Source organism: Colius striatus, chromosome 1 (genome assembly GCF_028858725.1).
Source record: "Colius striatus isolate bColStr4 chromosome 1, bColStr4.1.hap1, whole genome shotgun sequence".
NCBI lineage: Eukaryota > Metazoa > Chordata > Aves > Coliiformes > Coliidae > Colius > Colius striatus.
In genome coordinates, this window is record NC_084759.1 from 62979933 (window position 1) to 63006221 (window position 26289).

The following is a 26289-nucleotide window of genomic DNA, read 5'->3' on the forward strand; positions in this document are numbered from 1 at the left end:
TCTGACATTTCCAACCCATTCCTTTTATGTAAATCTCTATCATTATCCTAAAGGCATGTATTTAGTTAGTTGTGCTACACATCCCCCTTTTTCAAAAATGCAGACTTCCCCACCCCTTGACACACAGAACTCCTTCATGCTGCCTCAGTGTGTATGCAGCATCTGTAGCAGAGGCACAGCAGTCACTCTCATTTGGATCTAATCCTGGGTAACAAATGGTGTAGCCCACTGATGCCGTGCCAGTTCATACTAACTGAAGAAAGACCTGCTGAGGTGATGCTCTCCACTACTTGCCCTTGCTGATATCCACAGAGCACAATCCTTTCCCGATGGTGGACAGAGGAGAGCTGTCCAACTGAGGATTTGTGCTCCCTGCCAGGTCCCTTTGGGTACAGGCTTGCTCACAGTCCTGCTGCGTTAGGAATATCAATGGCAAAAGAGAAGACAGCTAATATTGTCCCCACTGTGCACACAGCCAGGCGTGGGTTTTGCTTTTGCTCCCTTAATGCTGTGCTTCGTATACCAGAAGCAGGCGGGCACATGATCTCCCTGAAGGCAGGATCCAGTGTTACTGTAGAAACTGGCCACCAGCTTCTTTTGTAGCTAGCAGCTGTCACTGTGTGGTTACAGCCAAAGTGTCACTCCTCCAGTGTCTGCAGGCTCTGGAGTTTGTTTCTGCTTCTGAATCCTCTGTGCTACAGCTTAGAGATTAATTCCGCACCTTCTATCAAAGCATGTTAATATATTTCTGAATTGCATCTATTTTTGGAGATGTTTAATATTTGATGTTCTTTCCAGGTTTCATTTTCCTTCACCAATACTTCAAGGCATAGAGGAGCTGTTAAAGAAATTGCCATGAAACCTAACTTGAAGCAATGGAAACAACTCATGCTGTTTGGGATCTTTGCATGGGGTCTGCTTTTTCTGGTGATATTCATCTATTTTACAGATAGCAACGCTGCTGAACCAGTTCCCAGTTCCTTTTCTTACATTGAAACTAAGAGGCTTCTGCCTCTTCAGGGCAAACAGAGAGTCATCATGGGAGCCATTCATGATCCATCATTCTCTGAAACCGTCGATGGGAATGAGGTACTTCTTAATGAAGATCTCTTAGGTACCTTTAAATCGGGGACTGGAAGTATTAAGAAATGGACTGATTTGGAAGATGCCTTTAGAAATGAAGATGAGTTTTTTCCATCCCAGATAGGAAGAAAATCGAAAAGTGCTTTCTACCAAGTGAACGATGATTATTTATTTGCTGCTGGTCAGCCTCAGTCCCACAACCATCTTCAAGAGACAGCGAAATTCATCTCAGCCGATGAGGATAATCTGAAAGTAAATAGTTTACAGAACAACTGGAGCCATCAAAGGAGAATGAGGAGAAGGAGCACAAAGCACAGGAGAAGCCAGATGCTTGATGAATCTGATGACTGGGATGGGCTGTATTCCACAATGTCGAAATCCTTTCTTTACAAGCTTTGGAAAGGGGATGTCTCTTCCAAGATGTTAAACCCTCGACTGCAGAAGGCGATGAAAGATTATTTGAGCACCAATAAGCATGGGGTGCGGTTCAAGGGGAAACGAAACTCCAAGTTGACAGGAGACCAGCTATTCTGTGAGCTAAAAGAAAGGGTGACTGTGAAAACAATAGATGGCAAGGAGGCTCCCTTCTCCACTCTTGGATGGGAAAAGCACGTTCCTCAGATTCCATTGGGCAAATTGTATACACATGGTTTTGGGAGCTGTGCTGTAGTTATGTCTGCTGGTGCGATACTGAACTCCTCTCTAGGAGATGAAATAGGTGGGTTAAATGCATCCATTCATGTACATATATATATATGTACACATGTGTGTTCATGTTTGTCTTTCAAAAGGTTCGTTCTTTTCAAGCATAGATCTGTAAAGCCTGGTTGTTTTTTCTCACCAGCATTACATGAGTGTGAGGTTATGGACTTCAGTGAAGCTGTTCCCTTTCAGGACAGTGTTAACTGAAAGGAAAATCAAGGCATAATTTGATTTAAAGAAAACAATGCCTTCTTATCATATTACAGCTTATAGTATGAAGGAGGCACTGGTTCCATGAGATCTGCCGCATTTGACATTTTACTGCAACATGTGTTTATTTCTTCAACAGATTAGAGCCATGTTCAGGTTTTATTCTGCAAAACTGTGTTGTACCTGTCTATGTTTTGCAGTGGCTTATAAAGAAACTTCTTGTGTTGCTAGCCCAGACTGAGCTTTTGTCTGGGAAGAAGCAGTAGACCATCTTCTTGCACATTTAGAATTCACAGACCCTTGAGCAGCCTCATGTGCTGAGGTCAAGTCCCCTGACCTCTTTTCCAAGAGTGAATTTAAATGAATTCAAGTATCTCTTCACATTGTTTTCCCATTGCTGCACTTTGTCAGTGAGGTTGCAGGTGCTGAGATTTTAACCTTCACAAAGAATGCCCTACTTTAAGGTGGGGTATTGTGGTAACTATTCAGAAGAGGATTGTGGAGCCATAAAACTAATCCAGGCTTGTTTTATTTTTAAGAAATGAGTATTACTACTCATGTTAACATCTCAGTACTTTTTCAGTTCAGTAGTACACATGCAGTATGCTAAGAGCACTGAAAGAAGGATGAAATGTATGTCTCTAACTTGCGTCTGGAGCAAGAAGACTTACCTCCTTCAGCTTTATAAAAACCTTTTGATGTGCACTCGTTAATCCTCCTATTTTCCAGGACTTCGCATACTGGTACCTGCTTCATCACACTGTATCATCTCTTTGACACAGATGGGTTTCCTTTAAATCTCTGGGACATATTAGAGCTACTGTCATTATCAAACTACTCTACTGATTTAGAAATCTTTGGGGTGAAAAAGATTAACAGTTCCTCTCCAATGTGTTGTATTTGACTGAAGCAAAATCTCCTGACAATGTTCCCCAGTACACCCAGATTTAGAGCTATACTGGAGAAACTATAGCATATTGTGATGTACCTATGTAACCACATATTACAGCATATATTTTAACATATTTGCACTCTCAGACATAGACGTAGGTACTTGACATGGTACCTGTGGCCTGGGTACTCCCATGTGTACCCATTTTCTTGGGAACACTCTGGATACAGGAAGCTTATGCTCTCTAAGGAAGGGCTTTTGAGTTAATTGGGAAATTGTGATCTGATGCTGCCTAAAGGAAGGGGATACCGTTTAGTCTGCACAGAAGTTCTGTATCTCCTCCTATTTGTTGTTCAGGAAAGTGTGTGGGGCAGCAGGAGTCACAGAAGGTGACCAGGCCACGTGCAAGTACTTACGACTAAGCAGATAATTTCTCTGAGAGCTGTGGTAGGCCAACTAATTGCTTGCCATCATCCAAGCAAGGCCTGGTAGAAACCTCTGAGTCTCAGTGGTCAGTGCAGCTCCTGGGAAGTGCTGATATACTGGAGTCATCATGCCAGTGTTTCCCTCTTAAAATGGAAAATGGAAGCTCCAGCATCTGTTTATATTATTGTTCCCATGGGGAAGAAGTTATGCCTCCCCTGCAGAGTGTAGATAGTACATATTGCAGCTGAGCTCTTGGCTGTGACTTTCCACCTCCCTTCTAATCCTTAAAAAAAAAGTGAGAAGAGTCTGACCAGGAAGAGAAAAATCAGACTGTATGAAATACTCTTTTTTCTTGTATGTGCGCATTGGTGGGAGAAGACCATCCTCTCCCAGAGGCTGAAAATACAAGCAAACTTGTCAGTTTAGAAGCACCTTAGGTTGCCGGTGGTGCTACTCTGTGGAGTCAGTCTGGCACTCCCTTGGTGGCCAGAGAGGGATGGTGAAGTCAGCATCATTGGGGAGTGAGGAAAAACACTTCATACATGACTTCTGGCTATATAGAACCTAGGTTGTGAAGATGCTGCAGCCGACAGAAAAGGCTTAGGAGCTCATCAGTAGAGGGCCTTTCTCTTCATAGGCTTTTAGCTCCCCCTTCTGTGTTCCTATTAGAAACGCAGGCAGAAATGTTAATTTGGCTTCTGCCTTTTGCCCTCCTCCCAACCACCCCTACTATTGTTTCCAAATGAAGCTATCTATGGTAATACTGCGCCCGTGCAGCAAACACTCCATCGTGATGATGCTGTTTAACAGGAGACCTGTTTGGCATCACTGGGAAGTAACAGGGATCAAACTCCAAACATTTTACACCTTGAAAATGGTTATCTCCAAATACTGAATCAGATAAAAATCTATTGACTTAAAATTATCTATTATCAGTGTTAAACTGCATTCTGGTCATATATTTTATAGCGAAGGAAAAGGATTTCATCTTGATAGGAAGAATCAGCATGGGTAACGTTGGAAGTGCAGTACACTGCCTATCAGTTAAGTTGTGAACCATACAATTCCCATTTCTCAACTCAGTTCCCAGTTCTTGGTCAACAGATTGTCAAAAAGTTGTCAAATGCAGGTCCAAATTTATTCTTAAATTCATAAGCGGGTTTCAAGTATTAAGGACCTTTGTTTTTCTTTTCCTTCTCCAAAACTGTGGAGTATCTGCAGATTCCACTTGACTTCATGTCCTCAAGCTCTTACACAATCAAGATGTTTATGTTTAGGCAGATGAAGGCTAGGTGTTGTCCCTGCATAGGGAACGGCCCGATGGGAAAAGCCGCCACTCCTTAGCTTCTGAGAAGCTGGGCTTGGTGGACATTTGGCAAAAATCTCTCTTTTCAGACGCAACATGCTAAAGCAAGCAAGTATGGCTGAGATTGTACTGCCAGTTTCGTGTCACATAGTGTTTTCTTGTCGGGAGTAGAAGGAATATGGAGTAAAGGTGTGGAAGGATGAAAGATCCCCGTTTGATAGGATCAGACTTGAACTCCATTAAAACATGTTGGTTATCTTTGGAAACTTCTGTCTCCTCCATTTTTGAGCTGCAGACTGTGATCTTTTAAGTGACTAAAGATAAACAGCTGTATGAATTACCTATGGTTTAAGGCATTACATGTCCATTTGGCTATTCTCTGCCTCCATCAATAGAAGGGACAAAAGTAGACTACGGGAAGTATCCATTACTGTGTTAATGGATATAACGTCTTAGTCTCCCTCACACCTTTTGGGCTTTGAGATCCCCTTTTAAAAAGCACTGGAAGGGTAATTATCTTTTGTCACTCACAGACTTGCACATAGTGTCTACCCTTGACCCATACTTGACTTATAGCTGCTTTCTATTTTACATGACTCCCAGGTCAACAGCTTGTGGGGAAACTTTGACACTTCAGCTCTGTTATATCTTTGCTACCAAAGGGTCCTCAGGTTTTTGTGTGTGAGCAGATCTGGGGGCCGACTTCCATACAGAGACAACCTTTGAGACTTGTACTGACCTTGAGAATAAGTGCACAGTATGATTAATAGATTTGAGGTAGGCTGAGATTTTCAAGTGTTATAAAATACTGTGAAACACAAGCTTATGCTTAAGCATTGTTATTCATTCAAATAGGCAATTAGATATCCTTGCAATTAATGTGCTTTTGCATGGAGTGATTCTTTGTAAATTTTGCAATAGAAATAGCAAATAATTATGTGTACTGGATGTGCTAACAACTTTCTCACACTAAGTTCATCCAATTCAGAGAAATATTTAAGTATTGAAAGCTGAATTAATAGATAATTCTGAACTCGTTTTTCCAATGGATTTTAATAAAGTTAATAACGTATGGAAGATGCAAGAGGATTTTTGTTTGTGGATAGTACAATGTTTATTGTCCTTAGAAGATAAAGATTAAGCGAAATGTGTAAATTTGATATTTGTTTAGATCTAAGAAAAACAAACTACCCCTGCATTTATGCTCCTAGATTCTCATGATGCCGTTCTAAGATTTAATTCTGCTCCAACACGTGGCTACGAAAAAGATGTGGGAAATAAAACAACCATGCGGATCATTAACTCTCAGGTAAGATCTTCCTTTTGTGACTTCAAGTTGATGTCACTTCTGTAAAATATACATGAAATTAATGTCATCTGAGAAAGTTGTGAGTAATCTGGGAAAGAGCTAGTGATTTAGCAGTTGTGATGCAGAGCAGGTAAAAGTTCTCCCTTACAAGAGTATTCACACTGCTGGGAGTGGAGAATGATTGTAATAGTTACTTGATGTCCCTGTTTCAAAGAACTGGGTTGTAAGGTTTCTTATGTGTCTTACATCTGTAAAGGCTCTGCAGGATGCCAGAGCCGTCAGTGCAGAAGACCTTCACCACACTGCCTCCGGGATCTTCACAAAGCCTAGGCTCTGGGGATCCCAAAGCTCTTTTCTCATATTCTCCAGTTCCCCAATTATTTCCTCGCTGGAAGGCGAAAGAAATGGGAACTGAATTGTCTTAATACATAACTTCAGGCAAGTCATCGTTCTTTAAAAGTTTACTCCAAACTAGTGAAAAACTTTAACATACACTGGATATTACATGTAAAGGCAAATTTGTTCATCCGAATGGAAAAAGAAAATGGTATTTTCTGCATATGGGCATCAACAAATAATTGTGCGTTGAGCTACAGTGACACCTTATGGTTGAGAGTAGTTTTTCTGTTTTGAAAAAACTATTGCCTGAACTCAGTTCTTGGGCAAACCAAGCCTCTTTCCCCTGTATGAAATGCAGCCACAAAGCAGCAATGGAGTTACTGTGAAATTTTGTGACATATTGAAATGGTCAGTTTACTTGGTCAACACTAGTAGTATGGTTGGCCATGCATCATGCTGTATACATAGTGATTCTTGCTGAATGAGAGCAAAATTTTCATTTATTGTAATTCTTAGGAATTCATTATTTTTTCTTCTTCGAGTGACTGCCCATGCAAAGTGTATCCTTGGTGGATGTGCTCTCTGTGCATACAAGTTCATGTTCTTTGCCACCACATAGAGGACTGTTCATTGTCATTCCCTCCACACTGGTTTTGTAGCTCTTCGTGAGATTTGCAGTACAGAGTCGATCTTAGAAGAGATCTGGGTTAAATGTGCCCTCTTTTTTTTTTGTCAGAGAAAGGAAGCAGAAATACGTTACTCTAGTGCTGAAATCAGTGTATCAGAGAACATTGATCTTAATGACATTTTTGGGTTTTATAGTTTTCTTTTTTTTCCTTTTCTCTGACTGTTTTCTGTTAAACTGTTAGCCAAAATGTCCCAGTACTGACCATGCCTGACTCTTGTGCCAGGCAAGGAGGAGGGTTTAGAAACTTTATTTAGTTGACTAGTCTCAGTATGTTCTCTGTAGAAGAGAGAAATGTCTCCAGGTAGTGGTCTGAGCTTTGTTTTCATCCCAGCAAACTCAGAGAGACTGAATTAGCTAAATTCAGAGAGGCAGGATTAGATGTGGTCTGCTGTTCGTGCAGGCTGGGGTCCTCCTGGCTCCCAGAGCTGCTGCAGCATGCTGATAGAGGGGTGCTAATGCAGGCTCCCATGGTCTTCTGTGCTGCACTGTACATTGCCTTCTCAGTACAATCCCTCTCAAGGAAACACAGGGCATGGCTAGAGATCAGGCCAGATCAGCTCACAGACCTGCCTCACAAGTATTTCTATTTCCATCACCTTTCTGCTTCTTCAAAGAGGTAGGAAGCCACCTGGGATGCTCTGGCCAGCTGCTGAGAAACTGGCCTATGCCTCTTTGGGAGTGAAATCTGCACAGGTCACTTGGTAAAGTGGCTTTCCCTACCAATATTGAAGATGGGTTACCCATACAGCTTTACCGACCCTTCTTTCCTCCCTGCTGTTGGAAATTCCTGCATTCATTTGATTAAAAGGCTGCCGTGGCCCTCATCTTACCTCATGTTCTCCACTGTGAAAGCCTAAAGGACATGAAGGAAGTGCATGCAGTCACAACAGGTGATGTTATTCCGAAGAAACTCATCTCATACATATGAATACAGACTAAGAGTGAAATTTGTGTGGAGAACGCCTCCAAAGGACTCTTGCTTACTGAAAGGCAAGTAAGAGCTTGCTTACTGAAAGGCAAGTAAGAGCTCCTTTGTGTGATAACTATGGAATCGAGCTTTTAAAAGCTTGACCTTTTGGTCTGTTTACCCTGTGCTCTCAAAAAAGAAGTTTAGGTTCTCAGGCGAAAACTGCTCTGAGAAATGGAGTTGGGGATGCTGATGGCAGCACGACTAATTCTGTTCTTGTTGTAGAAGGCTGATGGAAAGTCATTAAGCTCAAAGTTTATGGTAGGAAGAATATTGCTATGGCAACAATATTATTTTTCTGAAGAAAAATATGCATAATCAAATATGGCTCATTGGATCCCAAAGGGAAATGAAAATGAGTATGAATTTATTTGTCTGGAATGTTGATTAGTTTAACAGCTGGAGCCAAATTGATGCTGTTTCAACCAATGCTGAAATCACTCCGCTCAATCCTGCCTGAGATTAGATGCACCAGGGACCAGAGAGATCTGGTTTAGGCATGGAGGGTGTGGGAAGGGATGAGCCAGTAGGGGTGAAGAGTAAACTTCTAGTGGGGTGGGACGCAGAGTACCAGGAGACGTGGGAGGGAGTTGTATGAGAGCAGTAGATTGGAGCAATATGTCAGTTACTTCAAAAGCAGCCCTATTCCAGTGCCTGTTGCAAAAATTATTTTTCTAGGTATTACCAGCTTTTACAGTCATGATCTAATTTGCCTTTTTGGAGTTAACTTGAAATGAGTCTGACTTGCTGTTGAAATGAGAAAGCAACCAAAAAGGAGAAAGGAAGGAGTATGTTATCCTTGGGGGCTGTAAAGAAAGCTGCTCTGTGTCTAAGAAGAGAATCCTGCAGGCGGTCTAAAATACCATAGCTTTCGTTTTCAAGTTCTAGAATACTCAGTAATGTTGATATATAATTATACAACATCTCAAGTGATCCCATCACATCTCTCACAGATGGAGAGTAATTCGGCATACTGCTACTTCAAACTCATGAGTGCTGTTTATGGCTGAGCTGGTTTTTATATATATATATATATTTTTAACAAAACAAGATGCTTAAAATTGACCAGAATTAAAGCAGAACAAACAGCAGCATGTGGAGGACTGTTCATTTTAGAGAAGGATGTTTCCATTTTTCTGGATCCTACTTGCTTTTAACGCCGTGCAATTCCTTGCATCTGTGTTTGCAGATTCTCACCAATCCAAACCATCACTTTGTCGACAGCTCCTTGTACAAAGATGTTATCTTAGTAGCCTGGGATCCTGCTCCTTATTCTGCAAATCTGAATGTGGTAAGATGTCTGCTTGGACCTTTCTTCCCAATCAGTCTGAAAGCACTGGAGAAAATGAGTGGATGTAGTACTGCAGTCTCCTGATTCTCACTAGTCACAATGAACCCCAAAATCTATCTTTAAGGAATGGGGAATGATATTTCTGCATGAATTGGTCAAAATTGGCTTATTAGTCAACATCTTTTTATTAGGATGCTAGGATAGATGGATGATGGCGTGTTTTCAATAAAATGTTCTTATTTTCACATAACAGTGAGTTTTCTGTATGTTTGCCAAGCAGGGAACATTGCTAGATTTCAGAAGGTTTCATCAAAAAACGTGAAGAATTACGTCTGTTTTTTTTCCCACCTTCCCCTCTGTCTACCCAGACAAAATACAGCACCATAATGAAAGTCTTTTTGGCTCCTTCCCTGTTTCTCAGGCCTCCTCCCTTCCAGTCTTCCCTTTGTATCCACTCCCCCACAGCCATCTGTGCCCCACAGTCTGCCCCCTCACTAAGAGCAGCAGACGTCCATCTGGTTGTCACTGGGGGGAGTCTCTGCTTTGGCTCATGCTGCAGCTCCAGTGGACCAGTTGATCTGATGGTTCTTGGCAGGGACAGCTCAGAGCTGAGCATGCTGCAAAGTAGGAAGTAAACCTTAATCTGCTGAACTGTCTTAGCAACAGATGCCAGAGGCTGTCTGCCTCCCACACAGGCTGCTGCCAGCCTGTTTCATGTGCTGCTGCTGCCTCCATCAGGGACAGGGACACTTTCAGAGGAAAGTTCACCCCAATGCCCAGATCTTGTGTCAAGACTCTTTGAACCCCATGTTCAACATGAGCCTGTGAAGGGGAAATGAGGTTGGCTCATCCCACTGCAATGAATTGCTCATTGGGAGTCTCTAAATAAAATGAGTAGTCCAGAGTGAGGACTGGCTTCCCAAGAGAAGCATCAACCAGTGCAGGCTGCTTTGCTACCTTTGCTTCTGTTCTGAAGAACCCATGTGAACCTAGTTCACATTACGGTACATGTAGTGTTAAAAACACATTTGCTGCCATGAGATTTAAAAAATGTCTTACTTTTTTCCTCCCAGTGGTATAAGAAGCCGGACTACAATCTGTTCACTCCCTATGTACAGCATCGCAGGAAAAACCCAAACCAGCCGTTTTACATTCTCCATCCAAAGTTTATATGGCAGCTCTGGGACATCATTCAGGAGAACACTAAAGAGAAGATACAGCCCAACCCTCCTTCTTCAGGTTTTATTGGTAGGTGTCTCAGTGATGGGCCCAGTAGACATGTTAGATTAAAAAAACACCACCAAAAAACTGTAGATGTCTGCGTTGCATGAGGATCAAATCCCTGCACATGTACTGTTTGTTCTTGGTGCTCTATATAGAAATGACGACTAGCTAAAACGCACAGTATGAGAACTACAGAATAATTGGGTGTTCTGCTTTCTTGCCCTTCTCACCCATAGTATGCATACCATATTCATAAAACATACATGTATCTGTGAGAAATTTGTATTATTCCGTATCAATATATCTGTTGAGAACCTACTCAATTCTGAAGTTCTTTGTTAGGATCTTAGAGCAGAGATGCATCAGACAAGTGAAAGCATGTGGCAAATAATAGAGAGAGGATGAAATCACTGACAGGCCCCAAACTGTATTCCCTACACAGGACAAGGAATGGGATTTCCAGTGCCCTGCCACAGCTTCCAGTGGTCAGTCTGAAAGTGCACAAAGCACTCTTCTTCTTACACTTGGAAGGAATGGGTTTCACTGTATTTTTTTGTCTTTCCTTAGTATTTCTTGGAGAATCATTTGACACTATGCCCACAGTTCATACAGCATAAAGACTTATCTGATGCCTAGCAGGTCCTGATCATGAATGTCTAAAAGTTGCAAGCAGTCAGAGTAGCAAAGCTGAGTCAGAATCTTCCTTGTTCATAGTCCTAGAGACATGGAGGTTGACAGAGCTCCCAATACTCTCTTCCACTTTGGAAACATCATTATTTCCTACTTGACATTGTGATTATTGGTTGAGGTACTTGCTGCAGTCAGAACATGATCTTTTTATTTTTTCTATCTGAATCTGAAAGCAAAGATACCTGAGATTTCATCCAACGTGGGAAAAGCAGTTCCAAACACTTAGACTCTGTACACAGTAGTGGTATCTTAGGATATTGTGGAGCTGACCAAAGGCCTTAGTCTGCTGAAGCTCTCAGATAAATGACATAAAGATGTCTGAGAGATGCCTATCTATGACCTGAGTGGGCTGTGCTTACCTTGAGCATGAATGGAAAGAAGAGGAGGCCTTGTGTGTTGAAGGACAATGGCTTGGCAGTTGGATACTTCTTGAAGTGAGATCTTTGGAACCGGTTTGTAAAAATTCATGAGAGAGCTGCTCATGTGGAATGATCTCACCAGCTGCATTCATATTGTGCAAAAGCGTTTCTTGGAGTAATGAAGTTGTTGATAAAAATAGGTTAACAGCTGCTGATAGTAAGAATAGTGAAGAGGATCATTGTACTGTCAATCTGTACTTCCACAATATGTAAGAAATACTTCAAAAGCTTTCTTTGAAGAAATTGAGTTAATTTCACTATAAGAATAGAACAGTAATCTTCAACCCCACATGTAAATGTTCAAATCCTTCAAGCAAAGAAAGCTTTGAAAATATCAATCAAGCAAAAACATTAACAACAAAAACTGTACAGAGAAATGTATACTATGTGTACAGATGCAAATTTGTTTCCTTCACTACTGGGAATGTTTTATTTACATTGTTCTTTTCCAAAGGATATGCTTAGACATTTTGGTAATACTATTATTAGCTTTAAGAACATCAGGCAATAAGACAAGCTTACTGGGAGCTGTATCCACCTCATTTGATAATTAACTACTGTTCTGAGACATACATTTTAAATACGTTATTGAAGGGGAGGCTTCCTAATTTAGTGACCTTATTGAATGGATGTCAATGCCTTGCTTGTGTAATGTAATATAAATGGGGAGACAGCACAGAAACAGCAACTGCATGTTGTCAAAGGTGACATAAAGGGCAAGATAAAGCATAAAAAATATAATGCATCTTGGCAGAAATCTGAAAAGTCATGTTGGTCTTCAGATCAGGTATCGCTCAACAACTCGTGCAGCAAATAATCCAGTTAGAACTGCAGTTATCAGACACAACTAAGTACACCTGTATGAAAGGCATATCCTGAGCACTGGGCTACTCCCTCATTCTTATAAAATCTGTAAAATTATTTCTATAAAATGAATAGAAAGAATGGGCAAGTGATGACCATCACAAAACATGAGTGTCTGAATTTCAAAAATATATGGTGAAATGTTTATTAAACAACCACAATGTAAATACCGTTATGCTCAAAACAGCTGTATGAAGGAAGATAGACTGTTCCCAAATAGAGGGTATGCATTTTCACAGGCAGAGGGACCTGTATCCCTGAATCTAAGTTCTTTACAGCATGGACCATAATGATTCTAATCACTCTATTAGAGTAACTTATTATAAGGACTTATTTGCCCACATTTACACTGGCAGAAAGTCCAGCAGCCTTCTGTAAGCTGCTGTTACTTGTGGAGAAAGTGCAGCAGTTTCTCAAATCATTGTTGATGCCAGTAATGTGGAAAAGGTAAAAAAAAAAGGTTCTGGGTCAAGTGAAGAACTTTTGCTTCTAGCCTTTTAGCTCTCTGGAGCCCTGGTTTATAAAATTGAACAAATGTATAAATTAAAACGTGGAAACATCATACTATTTTCCTTTCAGGAATGTCAGGAATGTTTTAGAGTGGTCTTAGGCTGTTTCTTCAGTAACTACCATTTTCACCTGACAATTATATCTATTTCTGCCACTTGGCACTATTTATAAAAAACTGAGTCTTCCCAAAGGGAGGATGCTTGGAATGTGTTCTTCTGCAGCAGTGAGTCAGCAGCCTGCAGCAGTGATTGATGACAGGAGAATCTTTTAACATTGTTAATAGCTGTATTCAAGTATTTCAGTCATAATATTATGAAGTTTCTTGGAAAAGTGGCCAATGGGTCATTTGTGGGGAAGAGGTAGTCTCTCACATGCTGTGGCTCAGTGGCAATGAGAGAGTGAGAAGAAGTAGGACCTTTTCCTTAGTCTCTCCACTAGGTGAGAGCTAGAGAGACCATTTTTTTGCTCTTCCTTTGCAAACTGGGATGCCCTATTTTGGCATAACTCCCTCCTGGAGCCCCTGGCTCCCCAAAACCCTACGTATGCTAGCTCTGCACCAGCATGTTGCTGAGGAGAGACGATTGCATTGATAACTGGTGGTTGGGGTGAGGGCAGTGTATGTCCCAGCCAGCTGCAGAGGAGGAAAGAGGAGAGGATAAGGAGACAAGCATGGCACAGAGCGGGATTCGTTGTGCTCTACAGGTTATGTACAAAATAAGACACAAGCCTCAAATGCCTTAGTAATGGCACATTTTGTGTGCATTCACAAATGATTTTAAACCTTTTAAATGTATCAGTGCTTCCAGCCACTTCTGCAATGCTAACACAGAACACCTACATACTATGGAGTTCTAAAACCAGGTGAGGTGAACACTACCCAACATAGATCAGCTTCCTCCAAGAACATAGTTTCTCTGTTCTTCTCCACTGAGTTCTAACCTGTCTTTGTTCCTGTCTTTGGTTTTCTCCTGAGCAGCATGTTGGCTCGCAGCAGCCCATCCATCACTGGTGCCAGGCTGCACCTACACGCAGATCCACAGCTAACTGCAGTCTTTTCTGCTAAATGTGTTATTTAACATTGTTTTCTACACAAACTAGTGATGGGTTCAGGGCATTGTTAAAAGTAGGCTGAACTCATCTGTCACATTGCAACCCTAAGTTAGGTCCAGGGGTATGCCATGATAGGAAGGATTAACTTGGCACAAACAAATTACCTTTTAGTGTGGTATTTTCTAGTTTAAAGGCTATAATGACCAGGAAGACATGGATTATTTTTTCTTGGGGTGGAGGTGAGAAAAGGTTCACTAGAGTAAATCAGATCTTTAATCTGGGAGTCTTTCATAGCTTGTTTTCTAAAGAGACCAGTGTGGACTTCCTCTGGCTTGTAACTTTGCCTTATGTGGCATGCCATAGCTTTGCTAATGTCACTCTCATTGTAAATTATTTACTCTTTATCTCCCTAAACTAATCCTTAGATGGGCTTTGAGAACACATTCTTGCATATTTTTGCATCCATTTTTTTTGCAGCTGCCACCTTCATGCTTTTGAACAAAACTCTGCACAGTATTCTTATCATCTTGCATTAGCATTAGGCAATTGCCATAGTGGTTTTCTGCAGTTAAATTTGTTGGTTCACATTTTGCTGAAAATTAGGTTTGCTAAATGAGTATCGATATGTTTACATCTCATCTTGGACTTTGATCTACTCCATTTCTCTCAGAGGAGATGTAAGCAACCAACCACCAAACCTCAGGTCTGGATTCCACTGGCAAATCCTAAATTGACAGTTGAGAAAATATCACTGTTGTTAGAGAAGGATTTGCCCTGTGTTTTGGCAGCAGAAATATGTTACCCCTTCATTTCCCATTAATACATTTTTCGCTGTGAGATATGAACTCAGTCTTCCTGCCCTCTTTCTGAACGTATCAAAACTCAGTTTTTAATTGAGGCTGATGGTGTATAAATTGGCAGTCTTTTTTTATCATTCTGCTGTAAGAAAACTGTTCCTATAATCTCCCTGGTAGCCTATGTAAACAACCTAGTTCTGACCTTACATGTTTGTTATCTCAAGACCAAGACTAAAACTGCTTCCTTGGGTTTCTCAAGAGCAGCATTCTATGTGCATTGGATGGGATGGTACATTAGCATTGTGAAAGTTTGAGGGCTTTTTCATAACATCTAGGTTATATATAGGCTTTTCTATGAAGATTCTGCTCCTGCCTGTTTAGTAACTGGATTCGCTATGAATTCCCTCTTACCATAGCCGATCAATACACTTCGGTACTTTACCTCTTCAGAGGTGATTTTACTTGAAATTCATGTTTGTATACCCTTACGTACCCATCAGCTTTTGTCTTTTTCAAAAGCTAGTTGAAAGCTCTATGGTATTTTTTTTACTCCCAAATGAAAACCCGGTCTGTGTAGATGTTTACATTTCGATTTGCCTGTATAGGTGGTAGTTTTGGCTGTGTTGTAGCTTTCAGCATAGCGTATGAACCACTGAATGCAAAAAGATAACTAAGCCCAGATTACTTTATTGCTGGGGGAAAGAAAGTCTTATTTGAGGCTTTACAGTTGACATGACAAATTTAACAATTATGCATCATTAATAGTTGATAACATTATTTTAATCTTCATTTGCATGCATTGAGACAGTAGTACAAGCAAGACTATCATTACACTGCAACATTAGGAGGTCATTGTATGACTTAGTACTGAAATTTAAAATGGCTTTAAAGAGCATGTTGAATAGAAGAATGCAGCTGATCTCCAGCTCTGCTTACAAAAAATACACTTGCATCAACTGAAATAAAACATTTTTCTTTATTACTGTTACTTACTCAGCTGTTTGCCAGCAGTGAGTGTAGGGCTCACTCTTTCCAGCTCAGTTTTGTTCAAGTATAATCACACAAATAAATAATACCTTCAAATACCATAGCATCATGGAATCATTTCAGTTGAAAAAGACTTTTAAGATCATCACGTACAACCACTGACCTCACACTGCCAAGCCCATCACTAAACCAGCACCTCATCTATGTGTCTGTTAAATATCTCCAGGGATGGTGACTCCACCACCTCCCACGGCCACCTGTTCCAGTGTCTTAACAACCTTCTCAGTGAAAAAATTCTTCCTGATCTCCAATCTGAACCCCCCTGGTGTAACTTGAGGCCGTTTCCTCTTGTCCTTTTAAGCTTTAAATTCTTCTTATTCTAATAAAAAGCACTTCAAAATTTTAGCATCTCCTACTTCCTGAAATACAGCGATAAAAGAGCAAACTCTCCTCTTAGAGCACTCCAAATCACATAAAAAACCTTTACACTTCTGGTATATCACCCAAATTTGAATAACGCATTTAAAATGGTATGATATTACCAGTCAATATTTTCCAGTAAACACTCACATTACAGAGCATATTACTGTGATTGATGTATGGCTTTTTGCATTCCTGATTGTGGTAAACATGTCGATTTGTAGTTCTACTATATACTGCAAGTACGTATATATCAAAGATGATAAGTATTGTGCAATTCGTTATACTTAGACATGGGGCCAATTGGTGACAGTTCCTTAAATGCTTGGTTTTCTTGTGGTCGGTATTTATCACAGTTCATGAACTGAGCAGGGGGAAACTAACTCTTTTTCTAGAAATACAGTATTTTAAAAAGCCAACGCTACTTTTACTATATGTTCCAAAGAATAACTGAGGCACATTTGGCCCAGTTTGAAGGGGTGACAGATTTTCCTGTCTGACATGCACTGCTTCCTAAAAGTGCCCACTTTAGTGACAGCAAAGGAGCCTGTGATACCTATCTCAGATGTGGATAACTGAAATCCAATCAAGACAGATGACAGAACTAGGCTAACATACAGAAAACTATATGTTCTAAATTCTTTATGTTTATTTACGATGTTTTCAAGTGCACAGCTTATCAAGCAAACTTAGTAGTGTGTCTAACTAAATTATTTTTATGACTAAATCTGTGGTCTGTATTAAATGAGACACATTATGAATAATATACATAACAATAATATACCTAATAATCAGATTATGTATATTTAAACGTTTTCAGCATCTCTTACATTTTATTAAAGTGATGCTGAGTTCTTGCTTAATGTTTGGATTACATTTGTTATTCTAGATGCTTTCATACAGTATCTGTTGTACTCCGGTATATGGAGCTATACTTTATTTACTTGCAAACAAGAGGACATTCTTTTTAAATTGGCGTGCTAACCACAAAGCCATTTGTACTGTACAGAAGATGCATGTTGGAAATTTGAAACCTCTTGAGTCATTAAAATTGCCAAGAACAAATTGAGAAACATTTCCTCCTTTTGATTACAATCCGTAGTATATGCTCATTTGTATAAACCATCCATGCAAGGAATTTAATCTTAATTTAATTTTGGTTTAAGTGTTTTTGATGCAGATTGTAAAAACTCAGGAGTTTATTTGTGCCAGTTGGATGGAGTTTAAACCATACCCAACACTTCTTGACAACACAGATATCTGCCAAATAGGAAAAAGAAATATCACATCTTTCTAAGAATTTTGAAATACTAATCTATGTTGATTTGGAATACATTATACTTTAATATTGTACTGTTATAACAAGCTTGCAGGGTGACTGTTTCTCTGATAGCCACATCGTGTCTTTGGAGTAACATTTTAAAATATTTTTGAAAGACTATTCTATGCTCATGATCCCTTTTTTTGTCCAATGCAGTACTCTGTAACATTGCCATTCAAATGTAAAGCATTCATACTTTTGAATAATCTAAAGTGACTTTTTCCACACAGGCAGAATTATTTTGCATTTTTCCATTTTCACAGTTTTAATCCAAATGGGACTTCTGAAAATCCAGCTAAATGTATTAAAGTAGCCTACACAGACGTATCTTCAGTTGGTATTTTGAATGTATGATTGCACCAATCATACTTACCAAAGCTAAACTCATGCCAGATACCCAGACTTTTTTTCCTTGCTATGAAATAGTAAAGATGCTTAAGATCTAGAAGTTTTGAAGCCTAAGGATTAGCTCTGGAAGAGACCAGATCTGATGGTCATTTTCATACCTGCTTTCTGCTTTCAGAGTCATACCTCCAATATTGTTTTTGCTTGCTTCAGTAAACTTCTGAAAAGATTCAACAGCTCCATTTCCATCCTTGGAGACATTCAGTACTGGTATGGACAGGACCCCAATCAACCTGATCTAACTTTGAGGTCGTCCCTGCTCTGAAGGGACTCTGAACTACTCACACAGTTCCCTCCAGACCCCTCCACTGATCTCATGGCAACATCATTGCTCAGAGTAGTAATATTTCTGCTGGTTTTTATTGGATCTTAACAGATTCTTGACCAAATCCCCTAGACACAACAGTAATACTACCACTAGAGTAATCCAATTAATCTGGTTAATCTAGTTTTTTACTGAGCTTTTCTAAGGTCCACTGATGAAAAGCAGACTTTGCTTTGTGCCCCATGGACTTCTCTCAGCATTCATTCTAAGTAGTACTTCACCCTTTTTTGATGTTCACATGGCATAGTCAGTCTATGGGCTTTCCATCTCAAATTTTATGTTTTCTTAAGTTGTGCATGTCCTCTGGCCTTCCCTACTTTGTAATTCTCTGATTTTGCTCCTATTCACATACCTTAACCCTTATGAGTGTAAAAAAAGCCATCTCCTCTCAGCCTAAAATTGACTCATTCATGGTCCATGGCTAGGTCAGTCAGAGAGTGGGACTCATGTCACCTCTCTTTATATGTCTCTAATGCAGGTCTGTATGTGTGTTAGCCTCAGAATTAATAGAGCAAAAAATAGGCACCTTTTAAAAATGGATATGAGACTTGTGTTCCCCTCTGCATGTGAAATTTTCATCCTGTACTGGGAATGCGGGTAGAATTCATGTAGTACAAGTATCTGTGCTGCCACTCAGGCTTCCCTTAACATTCAGCAGAAAGAAACAGGAACTTCTTAGGCATGACTTGTATGATCCAATTTTAAATGGGATGAGTAGACATGCACTGTTTCCTAAAAGTGCCCACTTTATTCTATTGACAGCAAAGGAGCCTGTGATACCTATCTCAGATGTGCATAACTGCACCATTTGGTCTAATGAATCACACTTTGTTTTCATTTCTTCTCACAGTGTTCCTTGAAAAGCCAATCACATTACTTTTTCATGAAGCTTCAAAAGCTTCTGACTGAGGAGGGTGGAGCTGAAGGTCCTTGACAGCAAAAGCCATACTTTTATTTTCAGTTTCCGCCTAGTAACTGGACAGGAACAACATTTACAATGAACAGTTCATCTCGTCCTGAAGTAGACATCTAAAGTAAATCAGATTAATTGTGCCCTGTAAATGCCTGTCTCCTGAGCTGTGTGCTGCACTGCACAGTGCTTCAGGCCAGCTAGGTCAGAAATGGACATGATCATCTCAGTGAGATTAATTCTGTGCAGACTGCAAGATGTTGGGACAACAACTTTTCTATCAGGCTCATTAATGACTCCTTATGTCACGTATGAGCCAGTCTCTGCTGTTTTAGATGTTGTAATCGTGCATTGACTGAAAACTAACTTAAGGACTATGAGCAAAGACAAATATTGAAGTATAGCATATGGAAATTCTTCACCCTACAAGCTGTGAGACAATTTGGTTTTCATTCATACTGATACTGGTGATCACAGAGTGCAAAGATAGGAACCAAACTTGCAGATGATAGCAAATCAGGTAGTGATGTGAAAAGTACACAGACAAAAGAAATTAGTAGATAGGCAATATAAGAAAAGAAACTAAACTTTCAAAATACAGGTTAATATGTGTGGGAGGAAATACAAAGAAACTCAGCCACAGCAAACAAATCTAGGAAGTGATAACACAAAAGGAAATGTGTAAAGATAACAAATGGGATAACAAACGGGAAGCAAGGCAGGACTTTGCAGAGCAAACTGGCAAGCAAAGCAGGTTAATGGAAAGTCAGGTCAACAAGAAGTCTACCTCTTTGTTGTCTTTGTGATTGCATCTGAAACACTGAAGTTCAAATGTAATGTAAAAAGTATTTTGGGGACGGTGTAAGTGCCAAAGAGTAGTTTGAAAAAAATCGTAAGATTGCTGAAGATAACTAAGGGAGAGAAGGGAAGATGGGGAAACTGAGTTACAAGATAGAAGAAAACACAGTCAGCTTGGCACAGTTATACCTGCTGGATACAGATGTCAGTAACTCAATGCAATGTTGTTAACACCAAGAAAAGAGAGAAACTGAGTTAGAGTGGTACTAAAAAACAAGGGCTGTAATATGAGACTCATAGCCTCGGGAGCAGTGTTGGCAGCCCTATTTTAGGAACTTAAGGAAAACAAGCCAGACATGGTATTAGAAAGTAAAGAGAATGAAAGCTGAATATATCATAGTACCTGAACTGGTGTACATGCCCTTATGTTTCAAGCTGCTGCTGTTCGTTTAAATATGATTAATTCTTGGTTTTCATGAATTTAGATTGCAATATTGCGGTAACGGCTCTGCAACACTACAGATGTCCCCTGTGGAGAGGGGTTCATATCCTCTAAGGCACAGGACAGAACTGAATCCATTTCATAGAATCATAGAATGGCAGGGGTTGGAAGGGACCTTTAGAGATCATAGTCCAAACCCCCTGCAGAAGCAGGGTCACCTAGATCAGGTCACATCATGTCCGGGTGGGTCTTAAAGACCTCCAAGGAAGGAGACTCCACAACCCCTCTGGGCAGCCTGTGCCAGGGCTCCCTCACCTCAACAGTGAAATAGTTTTTTCTTATATTTAAGTGGAACTTCTTGTGTTCCAGCTTCATCCCATTACCCCTTGTCCTGTTGCTAGCTACTATAGAAAAAAGGGATGTCCCAACCTCTTGACACCCACCCTTTAGATATTTGTAAATGTTAATAAGATCTACCCTCAGTCTCCTCTTCTCCAGACTAAACAGCCCCAGTTCCTGCAGCCTTTCCTTGTATGAAAGATGTTCCAGTCCCCTGATCATCTTGGTGGCCCTGCACTGGACTCTCTCCAGAAGTTCCCTGTCCCTCTTGAGCTGAGGAGCCCAGAACTGGACACAGGACTCCAGATGAGGCCTCACCAGGACAGAGTAGAGGGGGAGAAGAACCTCCCTTGACCTGCTGGCCACACTCTTCTTGATGCATCCCAGGATGCCATTGGCCTTCTTGGCCACGAGGGCACGTTGTTGGCTCATGTTCAGTTTATTATCAATCAGGACTCCCAGGTCTCTCTCTGCAGAGCTGCTCTTCAACAGTTCAACCCCCAGCCTGTACTGGTACATGGGGTTGTTCCTTCCCAGATGCAGGACTCTGCACTTGTCCTTGTTGAACCTCATGAGGTTCCTCTCTGCCCAACTCTCAAGCCAGTTGAGATCCCGCTGAATGGCAGCACAGCCTTCTGGGGAATCAGCCAGTCCTCCCAGTTTGGTGTCATCCAAAAACTTGCTGAGGGTACACTGTCCCCTCATCCAGGTCATTGATGAAGATGTTGAACGAGACTGGCCCCAGAACCAATCCCTGTGCAACTCCACTGGCCACAGGCCTCCAACTCAATTCTGTGCCATTGATCAGCACCCTCTGGGCTCTGTCATTGAGCCAGCTCTTGATCCACCTCACTGTCCACTCATGCAAGCCACACTGCTTGAGCTTTCTGATGAGGATGTTATGGGAGACAGTGTCAAAAGCCTTGCTGAAGTCAAGGTAGGTGACATCTGCTTCTCTCCCCTCATCTAGCCAGCCTGTTATGCACTCATAGAAGGCTATCAGGTTGGTTAAACAGGATTTCCCCTTGGTGAACCCATGTTGACTCCCTCTGATAACCATCTTTCCTTTTATATATTCAGTGATAACATTCAGGATGAGTTGTTGCATCATCTTTCCAGGGATGGAGGGGAGACTGACCAGCCTGTAGTTTCCTGGGTCCTTCCTGCCCTTTTTGCAGACTGGCGTGACATTGGCCTTTCTCCAGTCCTCAGGCACCTCACCTATCCTCCATGATTGTTCAAAAATGATGGAGAGAGGCTTAGCAATTACATTTATTCCCTATTTTAGTGAGGACTATATTCATACAAAGAAAACAACTTACTTTCAAAAAAGGTTGGGGTTTTTTTTGCCCCTCCCTGCCTTACCTCACTTCTGTTTTTAATACAGTGCTATCCCACCTTCTGGTTTTGAGTGAAGCAGCAGGAGATCACTCAAAGAGAAAATTTGGAGGCTATGACAGCTGAATGGAGATATCTACCTCCTCAGCTTCACACAGAACAAGTGTGTAACACAACATGCTGTGGGATTTCACCCATAGGTGGTTTTTGTGGGAGTGCTGGTTGGACCACACCTTTGGTCTCTTTGCTGGGAGTCTGTGGTGAGAAAAAGTCTAGCACTGGCCACTAGTTTTCCCCAGAGAAGGGTTTGGGTACTTGAAATGTGCATCAGGCCTGGAAGTCTCAGGAGTGCCACCATTTCCACCAGGACAGATAAGCCTCCGTAGCACAGGAAGACTTCTGTATGTTATCATCTCCACTCATGGTCTTAGCTCATCTTTCAACTTGTTGACTGTAGACTTGAACACAAAGATGGGCTGTAAGTTACCTGTCAATATTCAGAAACTAGCCTATCAAGTCACCGTCTTTCCTCCTTCAAAGCATCATCATCCAGCATAAGCAAAATCTTGGGTGGGCTGTCAGAAATTGTGGTTATTTGCGAGAAACCTAATTGGAAATCCCAAGACGTGGACTGGTTAGAACAAGGCAGGAAATGCAAGGAGCTTAACTAGATAGCCCAGTGTGCTTTTTAGATTGATCCTGGAGGACATTGATCCACACACAGATCACTAAAAACTAAAGCTCTATCGCTTCCAAGTGCTCCATTAACTAACTTACTGGAAATCAATGATACTGCTATAAAATTTTCTTATTCATGAACCATACCTGCAGTGATACGGCCATCTTTACTGTTATTAGGGAAATTAAAAGAGTGTCCCAATTTTTGTACTTGACGGCTTTCCTCTCCCACAAATGGCAACTTCCTTTATTAGTTTTAAGGTTAGCTGGGTGGCATAGCAGTGAAACAAAAACACAGTCTGATTAAGGCTTATGCTTTCCATCAGAGCCAATTTTCCTAAGACGTTGGTGGTACAGCTTTTGAAACTGGCTCCAGGCTTGCCTGTGGCTGCAGGAGAGAAGTCATTTTACTGTCTGTTTCTGGATGTGGCTCATTACTGAACATGTTTCCACCATCTGTCCTCTGATTCAGCTGGATAACGGTTACCTTGGAGTGGCAGGTGGGCTCTCCGTCACTGGAGGAAGGAGGTTGGCAGTGGAAAAGCTGACGAAAGCATTTGTAAAACTGAAACAACAAACAAACAATGCTAGATACAGTTGCTACGCAGGTTACAATTCAGACCATCTCTATAACATCTCAGATGGAAGGAAACATGGTTTATTAAGGTCGTACCTTTTGCTGAAATGGGGATTAAGTATTTTTTGCTGTGAAGCTGTGTTACTTGCTGCTCAAGACTAAAGTTCACTTAAATATGTGGGCTTTTCCTTTAAAATTGGTATGTTTAGCTTTTCTAAGACCACAGACTCAGTAGAGTCTAAAGCTCTAGAGCAATCTAAAACATTTTTCCAACCTTTCATTTATGATGAAAGAAGATTTAATCACAGAAGTAATTGGCTTTAAGTTACTTCACATGTCAGGCAGGGAAAAAAATCATTGTGATAATCTAATGATACGCAGCAGGGAGAACATAACGTTTGTTTCATTAGCAAGCCATTGAAATCTCCATGTTCCCAAACTGCAAACTAAACTTCAGAAAATGGCTTTGCTTAATTAACAAGCAAAAATATTTTTTAGTGTTAATTCATTTCACTTGTGAGATCCACCCAAAACACCTTTGATGCGTTACGACTCCAAAGCTGTTGTACAGAAAGAAACAACAATTGCATCAGTTCTAATTTGTAAGTGCAAAATGAGCAGAATTATATAGCTGTCTCCTCTGAGAGCTTGACAATCATAATTAACAGTATTGGTAGTGCAACAAGTGTTTCAATACATTTAATATATATTTTTACTTTTTAAGTGAAATCTTTAAAAAACCAAATGTGTCCAAGACTAACTTTGTCATTTTCCTTTCATGTGACTATGTGAAAAGGCTCCCAGAAGCTGTGATTGATGTGAAAGTATTGCAGTTTAGACAGTGCTGTTGATCAATGATGTTAGTCCCTTTGACAATGTGTAGCCACAACAGTAGAGTTCTCTCATTTTAAAGTTATAAAGACCTTATCTTAGTATGGATTTACAGTTTTGCTGTAGGAAAACAAAGTTTATGTAAACCCACCTATCTTTCTCCTGAATCTGTCCTGGTCTGGTTTTAATCTTGAGCGTGGTAAAAGAAGAGTACCAGCATCTTAGGGCTGCACCTAAGGTCAAAGCAAACCTTTGCCTAGCTTTGAACAGAAAATTAATTTCCATATGGCATTTCTTAGCTGCTGTTGACAGTGCTGATGGCAGTCTGCCATTGACATGTAGCAGGAAAAAATGGGTTGGCATTTTGTGCTTTCCTCCATGCTGTGCAGGAGGTGGTCAGGGGAGGTAGTCAGAGGCTGTTAATCATGATAGCATTGCTCTTAGAATGAATTGACCTTCCTTTATCTCTCTTGGTGAGACTCTCCAAAAAATGCCAGAAGCTGTGGGCTTCTGTGCCAGCACTAGAGGGCTCATGTTTCATTAAGTGCCCATATGCATGCATTTCAGCTGCTGCCTTGGTCAGGTCTTCCTGCCTAGAGAGAAGAAAGTGGATGGAAAAAGTGGAATTTGTTCAATTCCAGGCCAAAACCAGCACTGTAATAAGGTGGAGATGTTTCAAGGAGTAAATTGATACCCTAATATTGCCAACAATCTGAAGGAGCTATCCGAAAGTTTTAAAGGGAAGAAACATGAGTGATATTGACACATCTTTCTATTCTTGTTTCCTCTTGCCAAGGTGTACAAAAAAGGAAAGGGAAATCAGTCATATTCTTTGTAGCCCTGAAGATTTTTATGTGTGTAAATATTTGCAAAACACAGATATCCAGAAGCACAGAGAAGGATAGAATGGGCGTACCTGGATTATTTTTTTATGTCTCCTGTGCAAGGCAGGTCAGAGTTTAGCTGTGGAGGTGGCAGAAGTACCAAGAAGTGCTCCTTAACACCAGGCAACTGCTCTGTGTGTGTGTGTGTGCGTACATGTGTGTGTAAAGACCTTATCTGTTTTGCCAAATACCTATAGGAAGTGATACACAAGAAAACCAAGAAGAGTGATCAAATGACACTGAAAAAATAGCATGCAGCTGCATTATGTCCATGATTCTTGGGTGAGACCTTTTGTGACAGGATAAAGGGAGGGAAGTGGGAGAGAGCAGTTGTCTCACTCAAGGAGGCTGATGGTGGTATGCAAACCATTTATAGACTTTTTGTTCTTTCCTTAGAATATTTTTGCTGCCTCCTCAAGTCTACAGGGGTCACAATCTTCATGTATCGGAGGCAAGTGAAAGTCACTCTAATAAGAGGAAGTATTACTTCATTTAATGAATTTACAGAAGTAATACTTGAGATGTACAATAGCAAAGGAAAGAAGGAAAAAAAATACAAAACAGATTGGATGACTGCAGGGAAGCTTCTATGAGAAAGTTGAAATCTGGGATTCATTTTTGTTTTCACTTTCTGCTCCAGGTATCCTCATCATGATGTCCATGTGTAACGAAGTGCATGTGTACGAATACATCCCTTCAGTCCGACAGACCGACCTATGTCACTACCATGAACTCTACTATGATGCAGCTTGTACCTTAGGGGCATACCACCCCTTGCTCTACGAGAAGCTATTGGTGCAGAGGATGAACAAAGGTTTGCAGGATGATCTGTATCGGAAGGGGAAAGTAATTTTGCCAGGGTTCAAAGCTGTCAAGTGCCCTGAACGAAATAATTTCCCTCATTTGTAGAAGAAAGTCTTTCAGAAACAATGTGCAATAAGGTACTACTGTCGTACTATAAACAAGAAGAGAATACTTGAAAAATGTATCTTAGACCAATCTAGTTTTGAGTCTATAAATTGTAATTAAGTAGCAGGCACAAGAAATACTTTTTTTCTGAGCCTGAGTATTTATTACTGCTTTGCAAATAGTTAAAGAAAAAAACCCAAGGCTTAGCTCATGAAAGGTGCAAAGGATGTACCTAGGCAGAAATATAATGTATTGTTGTGGGTGTGACTGTCAGAATTTGTTGGTGGTTTCTTACGCCTCATATACTAGACTGTAACTTTTTTTTTAATGAACTTATTTAATTGTCAAACCTGGCATT

General features: G+C 40.6%; 2 protein-coding genes across 5 annotated transcripts in view; one reads left to right on the forward strand and one right to left on the reverse strand.

The window, feature by feature from the left end:
• Window positions 1-801: 801 nt before the first annotated feature.
• ST6GAL2 (ST6 beta-galactoside alpha-2,6-sialyltransferase 2) lies at window positions 802-25931 on the forward strand. Its single transcript, XM_062020582.1, has 5 exons — window positions 802-1801; window positions 5831-5928; window positions 9112-9213; window positions 10287-10461; window positions 25663-25931. The coding sequence occupies exons 1-5, from the start codon at window positions 856-858 to the stop codon at window positions 25929-25931; spliced, it is 1590 nt and encodes a 529-aa protein (XP_061876566.1). The 5' UTR covers window positions 802-855.
• Window positions 21132-26289, reverse strand: part of LOC104560978 (opsin-3) — an 85209-nt gene continuing 80051 nt past the window's right edge. For 3 of the 4 annotated variants that reach the window (XM_062020580.1, XM_062020577.1, XM_062020578.1), the window contains exon 5: window positions 21132-23295. In XM_062020580.1, the coding sequence (XP_061876564.1) occupies window positions 23068-23295 (228 nt within the window). In that variant the 3' untranslated portion in view covers window positions 21132-23067. The remainder of the gene's footprint in view (window positions 23296-26289) is intronic. The other variant, XM_062020581.1, reaches the window with a different exon arrangement.